This window comes from Antedon bifida, chromosome 7 (assembly GCF_963402885.1).
Source record: "Antedon bifida chromosome 7, ecAntBifi1.1, whole genome shotgun sequence".
NCBI lineage: Eukaryota > Metazoa > Echinodermata > Crinoidea > Comatulida > Antedonidae > Antedon > Antedon bifida.
Genome location: NC_136232.1, coordinates 13,831,878 through 13,847,876, shown reverse-complemented (window position 1 = coordinate 13,847,876; position 15,999 = coordinate 13,831,878). Strand labels below are relative to the sequence as shown.

General features: G+C 31.5%; 3 protein-coding genes across 6 annotated transcripts in view; 1 reads left to right on the top strand and 2 right to left on the bottom strand.

Annotated features, from left to right (window-relative positions):
• Positions 1-15,999, bottom strand: part of LOC144849172 (uncharacterized) — a 137,840-nt gene that overhangs the window by 31,264 nt on the left and 90,577 nt on the right. For all 3 annotated transcript variants that reach the window (XM_078706198.1, XM_078706199.1, XM_078706200.1), the window contains 2 exons: positions 2,820-2,930; positions 662-790 (listed from right to left, as the gene is read on the bottom strand). In XM_078706198.1, coding sequence (XP_078562324.1) covers positions 662-790; positions 2,820-2,930 — 240 coding nt within the window. The remainder of the gene's footprint in view (positions 1-661; positions 791-2,819; positions 2,931-15,999) is intronic.
• The window catches only part of LOC144849222 (soma ferritin-like), a 144,065-nt gene that overhangs the window by 53,605 nt on the left and 74,461 nt on the right, over positions 1-15,999 (bottom strand). The gene's annotated exons all lie outside the window — the stretch shown is intronic.
• The window catches only part of LOC144849185 (cleavage and polyadenylation specificity factor subunit 6-like), a 158,421-nt gene that overhangs the window by 71,345 nt on the left and 71,077 nt on the right, over positions 1-15,999 (top strand). The gene's annotated exons all lie outside the window — the stretch shown is intronic.

The following is a 15,999-nucleotide window of genomic DNA, read 5'->3' as shown; positions in this document are numbered from 1 at the left end:
CAATCGGTGGTCAGACGTTCAAGATACTACAGCTGTCAATCAAATAACCGAGTTTTGAACAGCAATAATCGGTTAAATGTTTTTAACCATTATTTTCAGGCTACTATTAAGCCGTTAATGAAAATTTGTCCTGTTTCTGCTGTAAAGATATTGGGTTTAATTTCTTCATACAGTTATTAACAGGTTATTTTTTCGCTGCAGAAACAGGACCTTAATAAACACAAAAAAGGAAGGATTTGACAGCAGGGTAGATATCACTACTTAATTAGCCCTAAACAAACACAATTTGAAGTTTGCATCTTATAACAATGGAGTCTAATGTTATTATGGAGCAAAGGTTAAACATTTAGTATTATCAACCAGATACTCATTTACAGCTAAGTAGACTGGGAGGTTGTGGGAAATTGAACCTGGGTCTTTCTGTATGTCCTAACCACTCGGCTACCCTAAGTCAGCTTCGTCACCGCCAATTGTGATTTTAATCAAATAAACAGTAAACCTTTGTTAGAATCATCGGGAATCTTATTGACTGGTCTGTAGGGGTCATATCATAAGGGAACATTTAATGTGTTGTATGATGATGTTTCTAATGTTTATTTTCTATTAGTTATATATTAAACATTTTTGGATATAATAAATTAATGCAATAACTATTTCTCACCTGTGATTTGCATAAATAGTATTCATTGTCATTGAGGTAGAGATCATCACTTGGAAAGCGCTCCTGAATCTGCAACAATTTTGTTTCATTTGAAGCCAACTTATCATCTTCTTCTCTATCTTTAACCATCTGAAACAACAATTAGAGATTGCCATAATTAGCTAACCGTAGCCTAGTCTAACAGATCCAAAATGGTCTGCTTTACACCATATTTCGCGAGGTCAAATGCACCCGATTGGCAGAATTTCTGTAAAAATAGCAAATAAGGGGATGAAGGCTTCCACGCCAGTATGGTTGTAAATAAAACATGTTATAACAGAAATATCAAAAAATTACTGAGTTATTATGTACAGTGCTTTAGAGGCATCACCAAAATTAGGTGCTTTATAAATCCAGGATATTATCATTCTTATCTCAAACTTCAACACAAATATATGTGGTAACAATAATTTTATTGAGTGTTATTTTTAAAAAAAATAATTGTTGTATTGATTAAATCTAATAATCTAGACTGTAAGTAACTGAATCCTAGTTTGTCATCATTTATTACAAAGATGACATTCAAAATGTATCATGTGACAATATTATATCTCAATAATTACAATATATTTGATTATCATCATTAATTTGTTACTAAGTATCATATCAGTAAGACTGGAGATATAGGTAATGCCACAAATTCAGTATTATAAATTGAAAACAGATACAATGTGCATTGAAATCTGAACGTTTTTCTCTCATTGACATTCTTATGTTATGGATGTAAAGGATCACGGCCAATTATTTTCATGCAATATTTGAAAAAACTAATCTTTGTTTTTACCCCAGGCCATTACTGTACTGTACATTTGACATGATTTGGACACGATATAATATTTTAAAAGCATTAGTTTTTCAATGCTAGTTTCAGTTTACAAAATGATGACATATGGGCTAGAAAAACTTTACAAGTAACAAGCCTAGGGTTAGCTAATAAGTCAAATATTATAACTAAACTGTACTTTACAGTATACTGAGTATACTTTACACAACCAAGAAAGAGGAAAAGTAATTATAACTGTACTTGACTTGTCATTGTATCAAAAAATGATTTACAATATAAAATAAATGATTTAATTGCTAAAAAACTGACTTTGATGATGATATTTTTAGATATTGTAAGCTCATAAACCATTTAATTATATTCAATTGAATTTACACTAATGAAGGTTGGATAATCCTAATGCCAACACCTGTATTGTATCAATTATTAGACATCATTGAGTTTTAATATGTATTACTTACGTAACTTAGCATTTGCTATAGTAGAGCAAATGCTAAGTTACGTAAGTACAGTGATTATTTAATTTTCAGCAGGGATCAAACGATTAGCGATATTTATGTATGTTTGTTTGACCTATAATAATTGAATTTATAGCGTAATGATAAATAACTTGATAAAGGAATAAATGATGTTCAAAACTAACTGTATAAAATAGGATAATGATGGTGAAAGATGAATATGATGAATTAATGATAGCAACCGAGACGAAATGTTTACAGAAATAAGTAAAAAAGACAGGAAAAACTTTTTCTTCAAAAATTTTTTCCTGTACTGCAAAATAATATCCACTTTATAACCGGTATAGAGTACTGTACATTTTAAGCATAAAACATAAAGTGTAGGATATCTATATTTGATTGTAGACTACTGTAAAGGATGTGTGGCGCAGTGTGTTGGCCGTTGACTACTGATCGTGAGATCGAGGTTGGAATCCAACTCTCGCCGCATTGCTTGTATCCTTAGGCAAGATACTCTTCACTCAGGTGTATAAATGGGATCCCGGTTAGATCAAGACACAACTTTGCGCTGATTACTAGCTGCAGTATGGGAGTATGTTTCCATACTGTACATTTGATCCAAAAAAATGACTGGGGTAATAATGTTCAGCGCTTAGAGGTTTCACAACATTAGGATATTATCCAGGATCCAGGATATTATTATTATTATTAGGTAAAATTAATGGTTACAATGTACTGTAGTATTACTGTAGCAGAGAGATGTAAAAATAAATGTCATCTCACTGGTACGAGGAAGATAGAGAACCAAATTCCGAATTTGTATTCAATGATATATGATTGCATTTTTAAAGAAAAACAAACAAATGGAAAGACTTACATTTGAAACATAACTGCTATCTTTTTCTAAATCAACATAATCATTGCGTGACTGTGGCAAACTATCTTTAAGTTGGCGAAGATGTCTGTCATATTGAGGTATTCTTTGAACCTAAAAAAGAACATAATTATTCTGTTATCATAAGCAGAGAAATTGAACAAATATTTTAAATAGGAAACTATTAACATGACTGTGAAGGGATTACAGTAAAACCACTAAAAACAAACATTACATAATCAAACAATCAGTGACAAGGTACACAGATTAAAATGAAATCTTGTTTAAACATGTGGTGGTTAACTATTGCACAAGCTACAGTAAATAAACAATGTACAGTAGACCTACTTTTATTTAGAAAAATTGTGCACAGGTTTTAAAATTCATAATTAGTTTATTACTTTATATTGAAGGTAGAGAAAGCTTGATGTATGTAATATATCTTCTGATATACGTTAACGGTTGTTTCACAATAAAACAAGTAATGACAATGTAAGTATCACTGAATATTTTTTCTCCTGATACTGATCAATCAAAGATGGAAAGGCTGTATTTTTTACTTTCCTTTCACCTATACCATGGAGAAATAAGCCATGCCTATACACAATATTAATTTGCTTGCATGCATAACTTTGGATTTGTTGAAAGTTAAAATTCAGAATTAATATAAAAGACACTTAAGGGGGAGGAAGAGAAACTCTACCATATTAGCCAGCCTTAAGCATGGTGGGGCCAGATAAGATGCAGACGGCTATAGCAATCACCTACAGTAAAAGTTGTTAAAATGCTTCACTCCCAATACTGTGGTCTATTGATAAGATGTTGGTCTATAACTACACTCCTACAGTATAAAAAGGACACTGTACTCTGGCTGCTATGGGTCTGTGACCTAATCTTATGTTCTCCAGTTTTAACTTAATGTTACTGTATATTCATACAAAAAGTAATTTAAAATCTGAGGGGTTTGGGCAACTGATGTTGTGGGATTGGTTCAGAAGTTTTTATTTATGAAAAGTTGGTGACATTTACATTTGATCTGAAAGACACAAAATTGTTATTGTATGTAGGCCACACCTGTGCGCAATTCAGTACGGTAATACATTTACAATGTAGCAACTACAAAAGGAATAAAAAACAAAATTGGATTGTCTGCTAATGTACCCATAAAGGTATCCTGTTGTTTTAAACTAGCATAGTTTTATTTTTTTTATGTTGTTCTATTCTATGAAATCATAAGAACAATTTAGACGTCACTAATGTATGTCATGTTGTGTTACGTTTAAATACTGAGATACAAAACTAATGGTGTGCGGTAGTTAAATACTTTTACGAGGAACTCCCTACAGGGTTTTTACCGATTTCTTTCTGTCATCATATGTACAGTACTGTAGGAGAAAAACAAGGAAAACATCGAACGTTTTCTATTTATATTGATTGTAAAATATGATATTGCTATTCACAGCTGGTATTAAAAAGTATTTACAGATATGTTGATATATTGGAGACTTTAAGAATTTTTTATTTTGAATATAAAGACTTAGTCAAAGCATTATTATGTGGTGTTAGGTCATGTTAAAGTGCCCTACTTTTTATGTTGTTAATTTTACTACTTTACATATGACAAAGCACATGGCTGATACTAGAATGTTGCGATTCAATTAAGAGCACAAAACAACACTCTTGGGAGTGGCCACAGCTGAGCAGGTACAGTAAGTCTACCTGCAAAACTTGAACTACATATTACACTGTAAGCATGAATAATGTAAAAATGCTAGATACAGTAGAGTGAATTAATGCCATGGTACATACTGTATACGTAGTAGATCATAAATATAATAGTGTTTCTAATCTGAGGTATCCACAAATCCATACTCATATAGAACCAGGCCCAGAGGAAAAACATGCATTAAAATATGTTGAAAAAGGCTAAGAACGCCTGAGGCCTCCAGCATTTGAGGACCAATTGAGGCTCCTAAACCAGGGGCCTCAGGTCTCTACGTTAAGCCACTGTATGGAACCTTTTCTATGAAACATTGTATTCACTCTGGCATTTTAAAATCTGTTCCAGTCCTAATAATAATAAAACTACTGTATAACTAATTACACTCCAAAAAAAGTAGAATTGCTGATTTTATTTGATGATCAATGTGTTATGAAATGTGCCCGAGTACACAGGGGCGCATCCATCGAGTAGCAGTGGTGGAATTGTGAACTACTCTATGAAATCTAAAGTTCAGACAGAAATTATAAGTTTAATTTAGCAAATATTGAATCTTCCCCTAGTGTAGTACTGTACCGTAACTGCATGTTTTACCTTTACCAACAAAAAGATTACATCTATTTTTAATGGCAATGACATGCCCCAATTATAAGAAAATGTGCAATTACAATAGACTATAACTTCCTTTATTTCTTAAAAGAACCCTAACAAACCCTGCAAAAAGACATTAATTGTATTAACGACTACCATAACTTAGTTATATAATCTTTATATATTTACCAACGTACTATTTTAGTACTGAATTGTGGTAATAGAGAGTAAACATTAGCCTCACCTCCATTGTTGGGGTACCTGGAAAGTACATTGGTCTTGTTATCATCCTAACAGGAGAGTACATGATCAACCTACTACTAGATGTATCCACATCTTGATAGAGAAACCTTGGTCTTTGAGTATAATCCACATGTTCAGGCCTACGGTGTTTTTTAATCCCAAAGCCTTCATCCATTTTGACGTACCATGTAAAAGGGGTAAACTAAGGGGTACTGATTATAATACAGAGGTCATCTGATGAACATCCTACTCCATAAACGACAAGATAAGGACATCTATTCATATGTAAATCAGACCCTCATAGTACTGTACACTGCAATGGGCTAAAAGCCAAGAACACCTTTTCGTATGCTAATACGATTTTCAATGCCTATCGTAAATCCATAGGATCTTAGAATGTGAAGTGGCACTAAATATTCCATGTAGGCAAACAGGAGTACACACAGCCACTGTATAATATTCCACAACTAGAAATTGCAAGTAATATATGACTTGATCAAAAGAACTACTGTATTGTTTTTTTCCCCTCAATATTACAGCAATTGTGTTGTGATTAGCCAAGCATATGATTTGATGTCTTTTTCTTATTGATTACATGAAAATAGAAACAGCTTGTATTGATTGCTCTAAGAAAGACAACAAAAGGCCGCCGCAGATGGCCATTGACAGTGGCAACCAATTACATTAATAAGCTAATAAATACACCATACTACAGTCATTTTCAATGTACTTTCTAAATTGTATATTATAAAATAAATAAATAATTATTTTTAATAGCCTCTACTATATACTTTTAATTATTGTCTTGACAATAATTAATTAAAATGTAGAAATAGCATTACCTGGCTGTACCTGCATTTAATAGAAACATAGTTATTCTTATAAGTAAAACATAATAGAGTAGAACCCCTCTTTTGGGACACCTCTATTAAGGGGACACTTTCTATGAAATAAACAAGAGGTCAATCATAATGGCCAATCCATATTCAGAGAACAAAGTATCTGAAATAGACAAATTGTCATATTTTATGCCATGTCATTGTCATTCAATTTATGAACAATTAAATCAATTCAAACATATGAATTTCCAAAGAATGAATTTTAAATTAAAGTATGTGACACGTTAATGATGTAAAGCAATGATGTGTGGAATTGAGTTGCTAGGAAAAGTATTCATGAACACATGTCCAACTCTACAGTGAGATCCGGATAAATCATTCAAAAACATTATAAGCCTAGGCACAGTAACCTAGCATCTACTAATATGCCGATGCATGTTAATACGAACACACCTGGCTTATTGCAATATGCAGGCTATAAAATTAAATGTTAAGTTTTACAAAAGAGGCAGCTAAAACTATTTTAAACAAAAGGAAGAACCAGGAAAGAGTGTAATTTCACTCCTGAAAGAACAATCCAACTACAAACTCTTGCAACAATTCAAATTGGCTAATTTAAAGTAACTTTAACTGGGTACTGGGTGCTTTTCCTGTTAAACCTGCATGATTGATATCAAATGATTTAATATAAATGATTAAAATCATCTACACACAAAACATAATATAATAGAAAGCTCAAGTTTCTGTGGAGAAACAATATAAATTTCAAAACATTGTTGTAGAATAACAGTGCAACTATAAGCTTTGATCAGATTCAGGGTTTTTGCTAAATTTGTGCTCCAAATTAACCTTTTAAATCAGTGGGTGTTCGTCGAATTGTTAGCATTACCCAAAATGCAATGGGTTCTGGTGATCAATTCAAATGTTACTGCAGCGGTTGTCAATCAAATAATCATTATTTTGCATTGAAGCTAAAATTTGCACAGCAATAACTGGTTAAATGCATTCTAACATCGAATAAATTGGACGTTTTTAAACATTATTTTTAGGCTGCCATTTACAGTAACCGGTTACAGAAAATCTGTCCTGTTTCTGCTGCCTAGAAATTGGGGTTAATTTATTCACACTGTTAATAACCAGTTATTTTTTCAATGCAGCAACAGGTCCCAAATTCATTTTTAAAATTCAAAAGTTTTTCAGGAAAGCAAGAAATTTGTTTTGAGATAGGTGACCGAAATAATAGCTGAACTTGACCCGATTGGTACAAACAATGAAGAATGAAGTATTGCTTTTACCCTACAAAATATGATAACAAATCTAGCTATAAACAGCTGTATTGGAAAGAAGTAGATGTGACAAGCTTAAACAAATCAATTTAATCAGATAATATATTCTAAAATGAAGAATTGTAAGCAACCTCTTGACAGCAGCAGAAACAGATAGCAAATACTAGAGTACATACAGGAAACTCAGAAAGATAAGAAAAATAAATTAATGGAATATAAAATAAATATAATTTCTTAAAGGTATAGCAAATTCCTATGCGGGTCTTTATTTTAAAATTTTAAATACTGCACGTCAAACATAAAGTACCAAATTTCTTATATGAAATATACTGTATGTAAAATACTGTATGTTCCTTCATTTAAATGGTTTTTGAAACCTCAATTAAAAAAAGTAATAATAAACCAGATTTTTATGCATATTTTCTTGACTAATTTTCCTGTTATTAGTTGGCAAAGATTTAAGTTAATTACAATACAGATTCAAATATTCATTTTATGAAATGGCTATTTAATAATTTGAAAAATATCAAACTTTCAAATCAGTTTAAACACACAGAAAGTATCAATATATCTTGAATACTAAACAGTAATTGGCTCCATCTTAATATTTGAATTATAGACATAAAGTTATGAACATTTACTATCAACTGTGTATAGTGTAACACCTTATTGACACAGATCAGCAGGTTCTGTATTGAATGTATGCAGGAAAGATGAGCAGGTACTTATCCTCCCACACATAAAGATAATCTGTATTGTGTCCACAAACATTATTGACTTTGCTTATTGTCCACTTATGGATAGTTTTTGCTTTATAGTCAAACTGGTCAAACTTCATCATTATTAAGATATTCTGTATACAATTGTTACTATCCATATCATACTCTGTAACTGTAGTGTAGGGTATGTTTTATTATATAGTTTTAAAAACTCATGAAGTGGTTATGCACAAGCAGAACCGCACATCCCCACTGAATGTAGTTATATGTAAAGTTGCAGTATTCTCGTAAATTGCTGCATACACATTTAAATTGCAAACATTTCAAATAACCAATTTAATGGCATTCTCAAAATACTGTTCCTGTTAACAACCAAATGATTACATGTTGGTACGCCATTTAAATGGTAATGCTGTGCAACTTATATACTAGTATATAATACTGTAGGTGATTGCCATAGCATTACAACCTTTTCATGGACCTGCAAGCAATGATTTTTGGGTGATATTATTATGTTTTAGTTGTTTTTTGGGGTGCACAAATTCAGCAGAATGGTCTGTGGATAACAATTTTGATTTTCAGCTTAACAGTAATAGGAGAATAAACAGGCTCATATTATTAGTGTTGAACATTTGGTGTGTAAAGTAGTACAAAATTACTTGCAGTTCCTTAGCTTGGAAACAATTATTCTAATCTTAACTAGGCAATTCTCCACTGTCAATGGTAATATTCTCGGTTGAATTTATCCGCCAGTATTGTCATTAATCTTGATCCGGATCAAAATCCCAATAACTATCCCATTTATGCATTATTTCAGGAGTAGATTAAAGAAACGGCTTTAGAGTTTTGGAAGGCTGACGTCAAGCTGAACAGTAATAGAACCAACACATCAATTTTTTAAGTTGCTTTTCGATGAATTAGACAAAATAGTCGTAACCAAAATGTATAAATAAATCAGTATCAACCATTGGGCAAAAGTTTTGAATTTTAATACCAGTTACTACAGTATATGAGTATATAATGATTGTACATATAATTCATCATCCTTTGGATTTATGATAACCTATGACTACATCCTATTTAATATTTTGTTGTTAGGTCATAGCTTAACCTACTGTAGAATCTAAAACTTTGTTGCAGCATCTTGTCACAATAGCACGCTTTCACTTGCGATGACAAACAATGTGTCGTCGGTTCTCCCCTAGACCCAGAAACCACCAAATTTGGTGCAAAGTGAATAAAAATGAATATTATACCAGAATGTGGACAATGAATTAACATGACGTCACTATAGTTTCTAGATGGTCAAACTCCTAAGTTATTGCAAATCGACTATCCATAATATTACAGTAGGCTACTAGGCCTAGTAGCTACACGATTATTCATTGAGAATTTAAAGACATACAGAATACAAAGTTTCCATTATTGATACTGATTAATCATATCTGATACAGTATATGTGTAACTATTTGAACAGAACCTGCACTGTACGTATGAACAAAAAGCTACCTATATTATTTATTGCAATGATTTTCTTATTTCCTGTCTCATCTCATAAGGAAATAAACTGCTTACCATATCTGAAGGAGTGGTATCAATAGATGATAAAGAAATACTCTTCCTGCTTTTATATTTAAGTAAAACAACTCCAGATTCCATTTTGTCTTTGAAGTATTATTCACAAACACACATAAAGTAAACTTGTTCTTCTTCAATACAGTTAACAGCAAACTCAGTTGTCTTTTTGATGAAATGTTACTAATTCTTATTAAAAACTGGTTTCTTGCAAGTATCAATACAGTGAACAGCCAATTCAGTCATCATTATAAATAGTTTGATCATAAGGTTACCTCTTATCAGAAGATAAGACATACAATTCATGCTGAATGTACAACAACTCCTAAACATCTGCTTGAGCTATTGATTCAGTTGCTTATTACCGAAGTAGAACAACATGAAAAGAATGGCAGAGTTTGATACCTAAAATTGATGGGGCTACTGCCAAGTATGCTTGTATGTGTGTCACTATCTACCATCTGACCAGCTTAAGAAAACAAACACTCCATCAACACTCTGATAGTGGCTATGCCTTGCATATGAAAACAATAAACTGAAAATAGGTAAACAATTTTAAACCATAAAGATAGTATCTTATGAGTGTGTTTCTATATAGTATTGAAAATTTACAATACATTTTCATTTTTGCTTTAGGATTATATTACTGTACATATCATAAACTATTATGGGACACAACTTGCAAAAACCCCCTGTTTGTAGGGCTAATATTTTGAGTGGCAATAGTAGTAGTACAGTAGTACAGATAACCTGGCGACCAAAAATAAACTATATTGATGTCATATACATGTACAGTAGTGAAAATAATTGTGCTAAATCTTTTCCTGAAAATGTTTATGGTTGCTGTATGGTGACTGAGTAGCAGGATGGATTGTTTTATTGCCATAAAAATGTACAGTCTATGTACTTATGTAATCTAAATCACATAATCTGTACCAACAGCAACAAATTACTAATTATGGCGATGATACCATTATTGAAATAATAAATTTATTAAAGTATTTTGAAAACAAATGGTTCAATAAAAATATATTTATTAGCAAGAAAGAATAAAGTAATCGTTCTTGAGATATTATTATTTTTAATTAATACAGTAGTTGGTTAAACAATGAAAATTAAGGTTTGCCTATGGCCGTGACTTTTCAGGTCAGTAAACAGAATGGTAAACATTCAGTACTTCCTATATCCACACCTTAGGAACTAAAACTATTGAAGCAATGATAATAGAATGCAAACTGAACTTTAAAGCCAATGTACTCCCTATCATTAATAACAACAAAACTTAAATGAATAAAGAACCACAAAATAAACACCAGCAACAAATCCTTGATTAACAACTTCCTCTCAAAGTCACACTTATGGAACAAAAGTTTAGTCAATATTGAATTCATTGTGGTTAAGGTGGCTAATATAATATAAAAATAATGTCATTTAGGTTCAAAATATCCCTTACAGTTACACAGAGCAATGTTGCTCTATATTATGAACCTAGTATACTACTTCTCTATGATAATAAGTAAGTGCTTGATATGTGGGGAGGGGAGAGGGAGTCAGATTAGCAGATAATCATAAAAATGATTTTTATAAAAGTGAAAATTATTATTTCAAATGAAGAATTTAATGTTCTATCATCATGTAATTTAGGCCTGGGTGGGTGTTTTCTTTGTTCACCTGTTATTATTTGTTACCCTTCTTTATAAACCCTTTTTTAGCGACACCCCTTTTATATTGTCAATGTTCTTCTTTTGTTTTTATACTGCTTTGAAATTGTTCTTGTAAGCTTTACTCTACTCTTCTAGAGTTCATTAACCCAGCCTGGCAAAATCCCCTTAATGAGTAAGTTTGACCAAGGTAAACCACATTAATTGTTCTATCTGAGGATTAAAAGGGTCAATATTGACAGGGCATGGATGTTTGTAACAAGAGATTCAATTAAAGATTTTTGGATTAAGGACAATTTTATAATCTATTAATTATTCACGATTTACGTATGTACAGTACATTCAATTTCAATATACTTTATTGTAAACAAATTTGAAGAGAAGTTAGTCTAATAAATTATGGTTAAAGTGAGTTACTGAACTTTAGTATTTTCTTTCCCAATCAAGTGTATTTAATATACTATTTGCCAGTTTTTTTTCAAATAAAGTTATAATTAATAACATTTAATTTTCATTCTTCCAACAAATAACAATAGTTGTGTCAAAGTATATTTTACTGTTTTTAAATATCTAAATGAAAAACATATTTTGTATAAATAATATGTAAACAACCATAACATTGTATACACACAGTATGACATTTATATTTCACATATACCCGTACACATGAAGATGATTAAATAAAACATAACAGTCAAAAAGATCAGGTATTAACATTAGCAATAAAAAATGAACGGTTTGAATAATTCTAGGAATATGCTGACTAATTATGCTGATTATTACGCGTTAATCAAATATTTCTGACAAGTGAATTGCAAATTTGCACACAACTGTCAAAATTCTAAAATAAAAAAGCATAGTACGTGATAGCAGGAACAATAATTTTAGAATTCCACAGGGACTTAGAATGTTGCATAAGTGTGGCTAATAACAGCGGTATGGATGCATAAATATAGCTACTTAATCTTTTGTACCATTACTGCAGTGCTGTACGTCATATTGTATATTAGTAAAAACCCTAAAGAGGGCAGCATTGCCATATAAAGATTATTGTTTAATCTTGTGTATTCAGGCAGACTGACTACATAAATGATTCTGTAATTGGACTACAGAAATAATTCTGTAATTACTACAGAAATAATTCTGTAATTGAACTACAGAAATGATTCTCCAATTGGACTACAGAAATGATTCTGTAATTGACTATAGAAATGATTCTGTAATTGGACTACAGAAATCATTTTGTAATTGGACTACAGAAATCATTCTGCAATTGGTTTACCAAAATGATTATAATTGGAAATTAATTAGACAAAGATTAGAATTCTATTTTGATTTCGCACTTTTTAATGTCAATGGCCCCCACATACATTTGTTGACTTATTCAGACAGTAGATGTATTGTATTGTATGTACCCATATTGTGTAAAGGACCAAGTGACAGCCATTGACCCTACAGGTTAGTTTGTTTTAAGTCCCTGTCATTGAAAACTCACAACCCACACTGTTCTCGTGAGACAGCCTATTTTTGCTGCTAACAAACATACCTTTGAAATAGTGCATTAAAAAATATAGCTTCGTTTTTGGGGACAGCAGAGATACTAATCAAACTGCACACCACATCTATGGTGACAAAAAAAGATCAAACTAGGAGTCCAGAAACATCAGACTCAATTGAGAAATTCAATTCAAACCCTACTACAGTAATGTAAACAAGAAATATTTCTTACAAAAAAACGCTGCTTGACTTTTTGACGTAACAGTTTTAATTGTTGTTCTTTCTTCATTAAATTAATGAATTTTTTTATTGATATTCTATTTAATAGTTTAAGAAATAATGATTTATTATCAATTTTTGTGTTTAATAATCAGTAGTAATATAAAAATAGTCTGAATTATGACGTATCAAGTATGAAATACATAAATGTTCTAAGCCAAAAATATTGACCATATACTGTACAGTAGGAATACTGTTTTGACCATTTCTATGATATATCAGAGTTGGAGGTACACACTTAATTGGTGACAGTGGCTTAGGCTGCTTTTGTGCTTTCCTGGCAGCTAGTGACTATGATTTTATATTTTCTTCTTGCGTCGTGTTTGTTTAATTTGTTAATTTGTATTATATTTTGTAAAATGTATCTTTTGCCTGAATAAATAATAATAATAATAATAATCTGACGGTAAATTTACCCTCAACATTGACACCAAAACGTAGCCGCAGCCTATTTAGAATGCAATTTTTTGTAAAATTTGATTGAAATAAAGTAGGTCAACTTCACAATCAGTGTGAAATATAACTATGACTGTATTTTTCCCCTATTATTTTATACTCGAAAACTGACAAGCCTTAAAAAAAAAGGGTGTACGTGCAATTTTGATGAGATTTACAACAATGGTAATAATCTATACACTGTCTGATGCCCTCTTACTGAACCTATCAAATATACCAAATTTTATGAATAACAAGTAAGTTTGACACCCCTACAGAATTTGTACAAACAACCATTAAGACTATGATTACAGAGCGGCGGCGAGTAAAACATTTTGACATAAAACATGATATTATATGCTCATTGTTATGAATTCTTTTCTAAACTCTTCACCTTCACAACTAATGCGTCAAGGCTAACTTATAAAAAAACCGTCAAGTGAATTCCACTGTTATAGTATCCAATGAAATATTGAATAGTACAGAAAGTTTCATTTTAAAGGACAATTTACTCAGACAAGCAGTAACGGTAAGTGGAAGACCACATGAATGTCCCTTGTAGAATCTTTATCCATCTTACTGTAAGTGGGTTTCTTCAACTGCCGGTCCGCTTCGCGTTTTGTGTAAATGGTCATAATTGTTTTCCACTTACCGTTACTGTACCGTTCATCTGTGTATTTGCCTTAATAATGAACTTACAGTACATCGGTAATACACTAACCAAGGTATATTAAATGTATAATGACGTGGTTAAAACCATTTCCTTTAGTGGTGGTTAAAACCAATCTATACCACACCAACTCAAAATTTAAATTTGTCAGTATTTCAAAGTAGACATTTTTCCAGGTTACTAACAATAACGACCAGCAATATTTGGAATTCAGTATTTTAAGCAGCTTTAAATTTTCTTGTATTAGTTAGACCTTGTTGTTAATTTGTCAAAGAAATATTAGTATGGTCTTTATTCTTTATCCAAATTAAATTTTCTAGTCAAAAAAGATAAAAAGTATATTATCAAGGTATACTACGATAAATAAATAAATTCTATTTAAAAGCATTTATTCAGAGGTCATTCATCTAAGGTTGAAAATCGAGATTACTTTTTTCAGGAGTTATTTCTGGACATCAAATTAGTGTAAGTACAGCTAAGTATTTTAGTGGCCGCTAACTATGGCCAATATGCTGTAGGGGCATAGTATTCTTCTGCTTCGGTGATCTACAAAAAATCTATCCAGATAAATTTTATAACTACTGAAGTGTAAGAATAGATCCCGTAGATTAGAAAGAGGATGGAAGCAGTTGAAAGGTTTCAAAATGATATTTCGGTAAGATCAAAACATTACTGTACAGTACCATGAAAAAAGATGTTACTGTAACTACTATACACAATACTGAAATTGGCTGTGTTTATGCTGCCAATGTTATAATATAATTCCCTCACGTCATAAACAGTTATTACTGTAAATCTAGCAATCAAAGTCTACTCTCAAACAAAACTTTTTATTTTTATATTTTAGTTTCGTCTAGTTTACTACAAACTAAAGTTTGCTACAAGGTACAGCCAGTAGTGTACTTGAGATTCAACTTAAGTTTGCTACAGTAGAATACTATAGACTTTGAAATAAGTTTTCTACAGTTTGCCGAGCTTTGTCGACTAGACTACTGTACTTTTGGAAAACTTTTCTTGCAAAACTGAAGTTTGCCAAGCAAAAAAAATCTGGTTCCCTGAAAGCTTACTGATAGAAAAACAGAGTACAACAATGAGCATCGATATACTGCATTATTAAAGTATATTGCAGAGGGTACAATTTGATACAGCACCTGGCCCTAGCAAAAAACACTACATACTGTACTGTAAAGTGCCCTTGGCTGGTTAAGTAGGCCCGCACTGTAAGCTTGTTATGAGGTGTACTACTAATAACAAACAAATAAACAAATTACTCAAATTTTCAAACCCCTCAAATTTGTTACAAGGTCTCCCTTCTCTTGTTTCGTTTTCAGGTTTCGGTTTATTCCTAAATAACAGCCATGGTTTTTCGCACGTACCATTGATTAAAATCATAAGCATTAAACAAATCATATGATTGTATCTAGTTAACAAGGGAATAATCTTGATCAAATCAACAATTGACAAAACACATTCTTCTTGCATTAATTCCTGCTTGAATAACTTCAAAATCGTCACTGCAAAAATGAAACACAAACAAAAACTCAAAGCAAATATGAGTAAACAGATAAGAAACCAGTGAGCGAGTAAAAACCACATAGTTCTGTTGATTTCATATCTGCAAAATGAAAGTTTTTCATTTAGGAGCACTGTAGAAAATGTTACACTCAG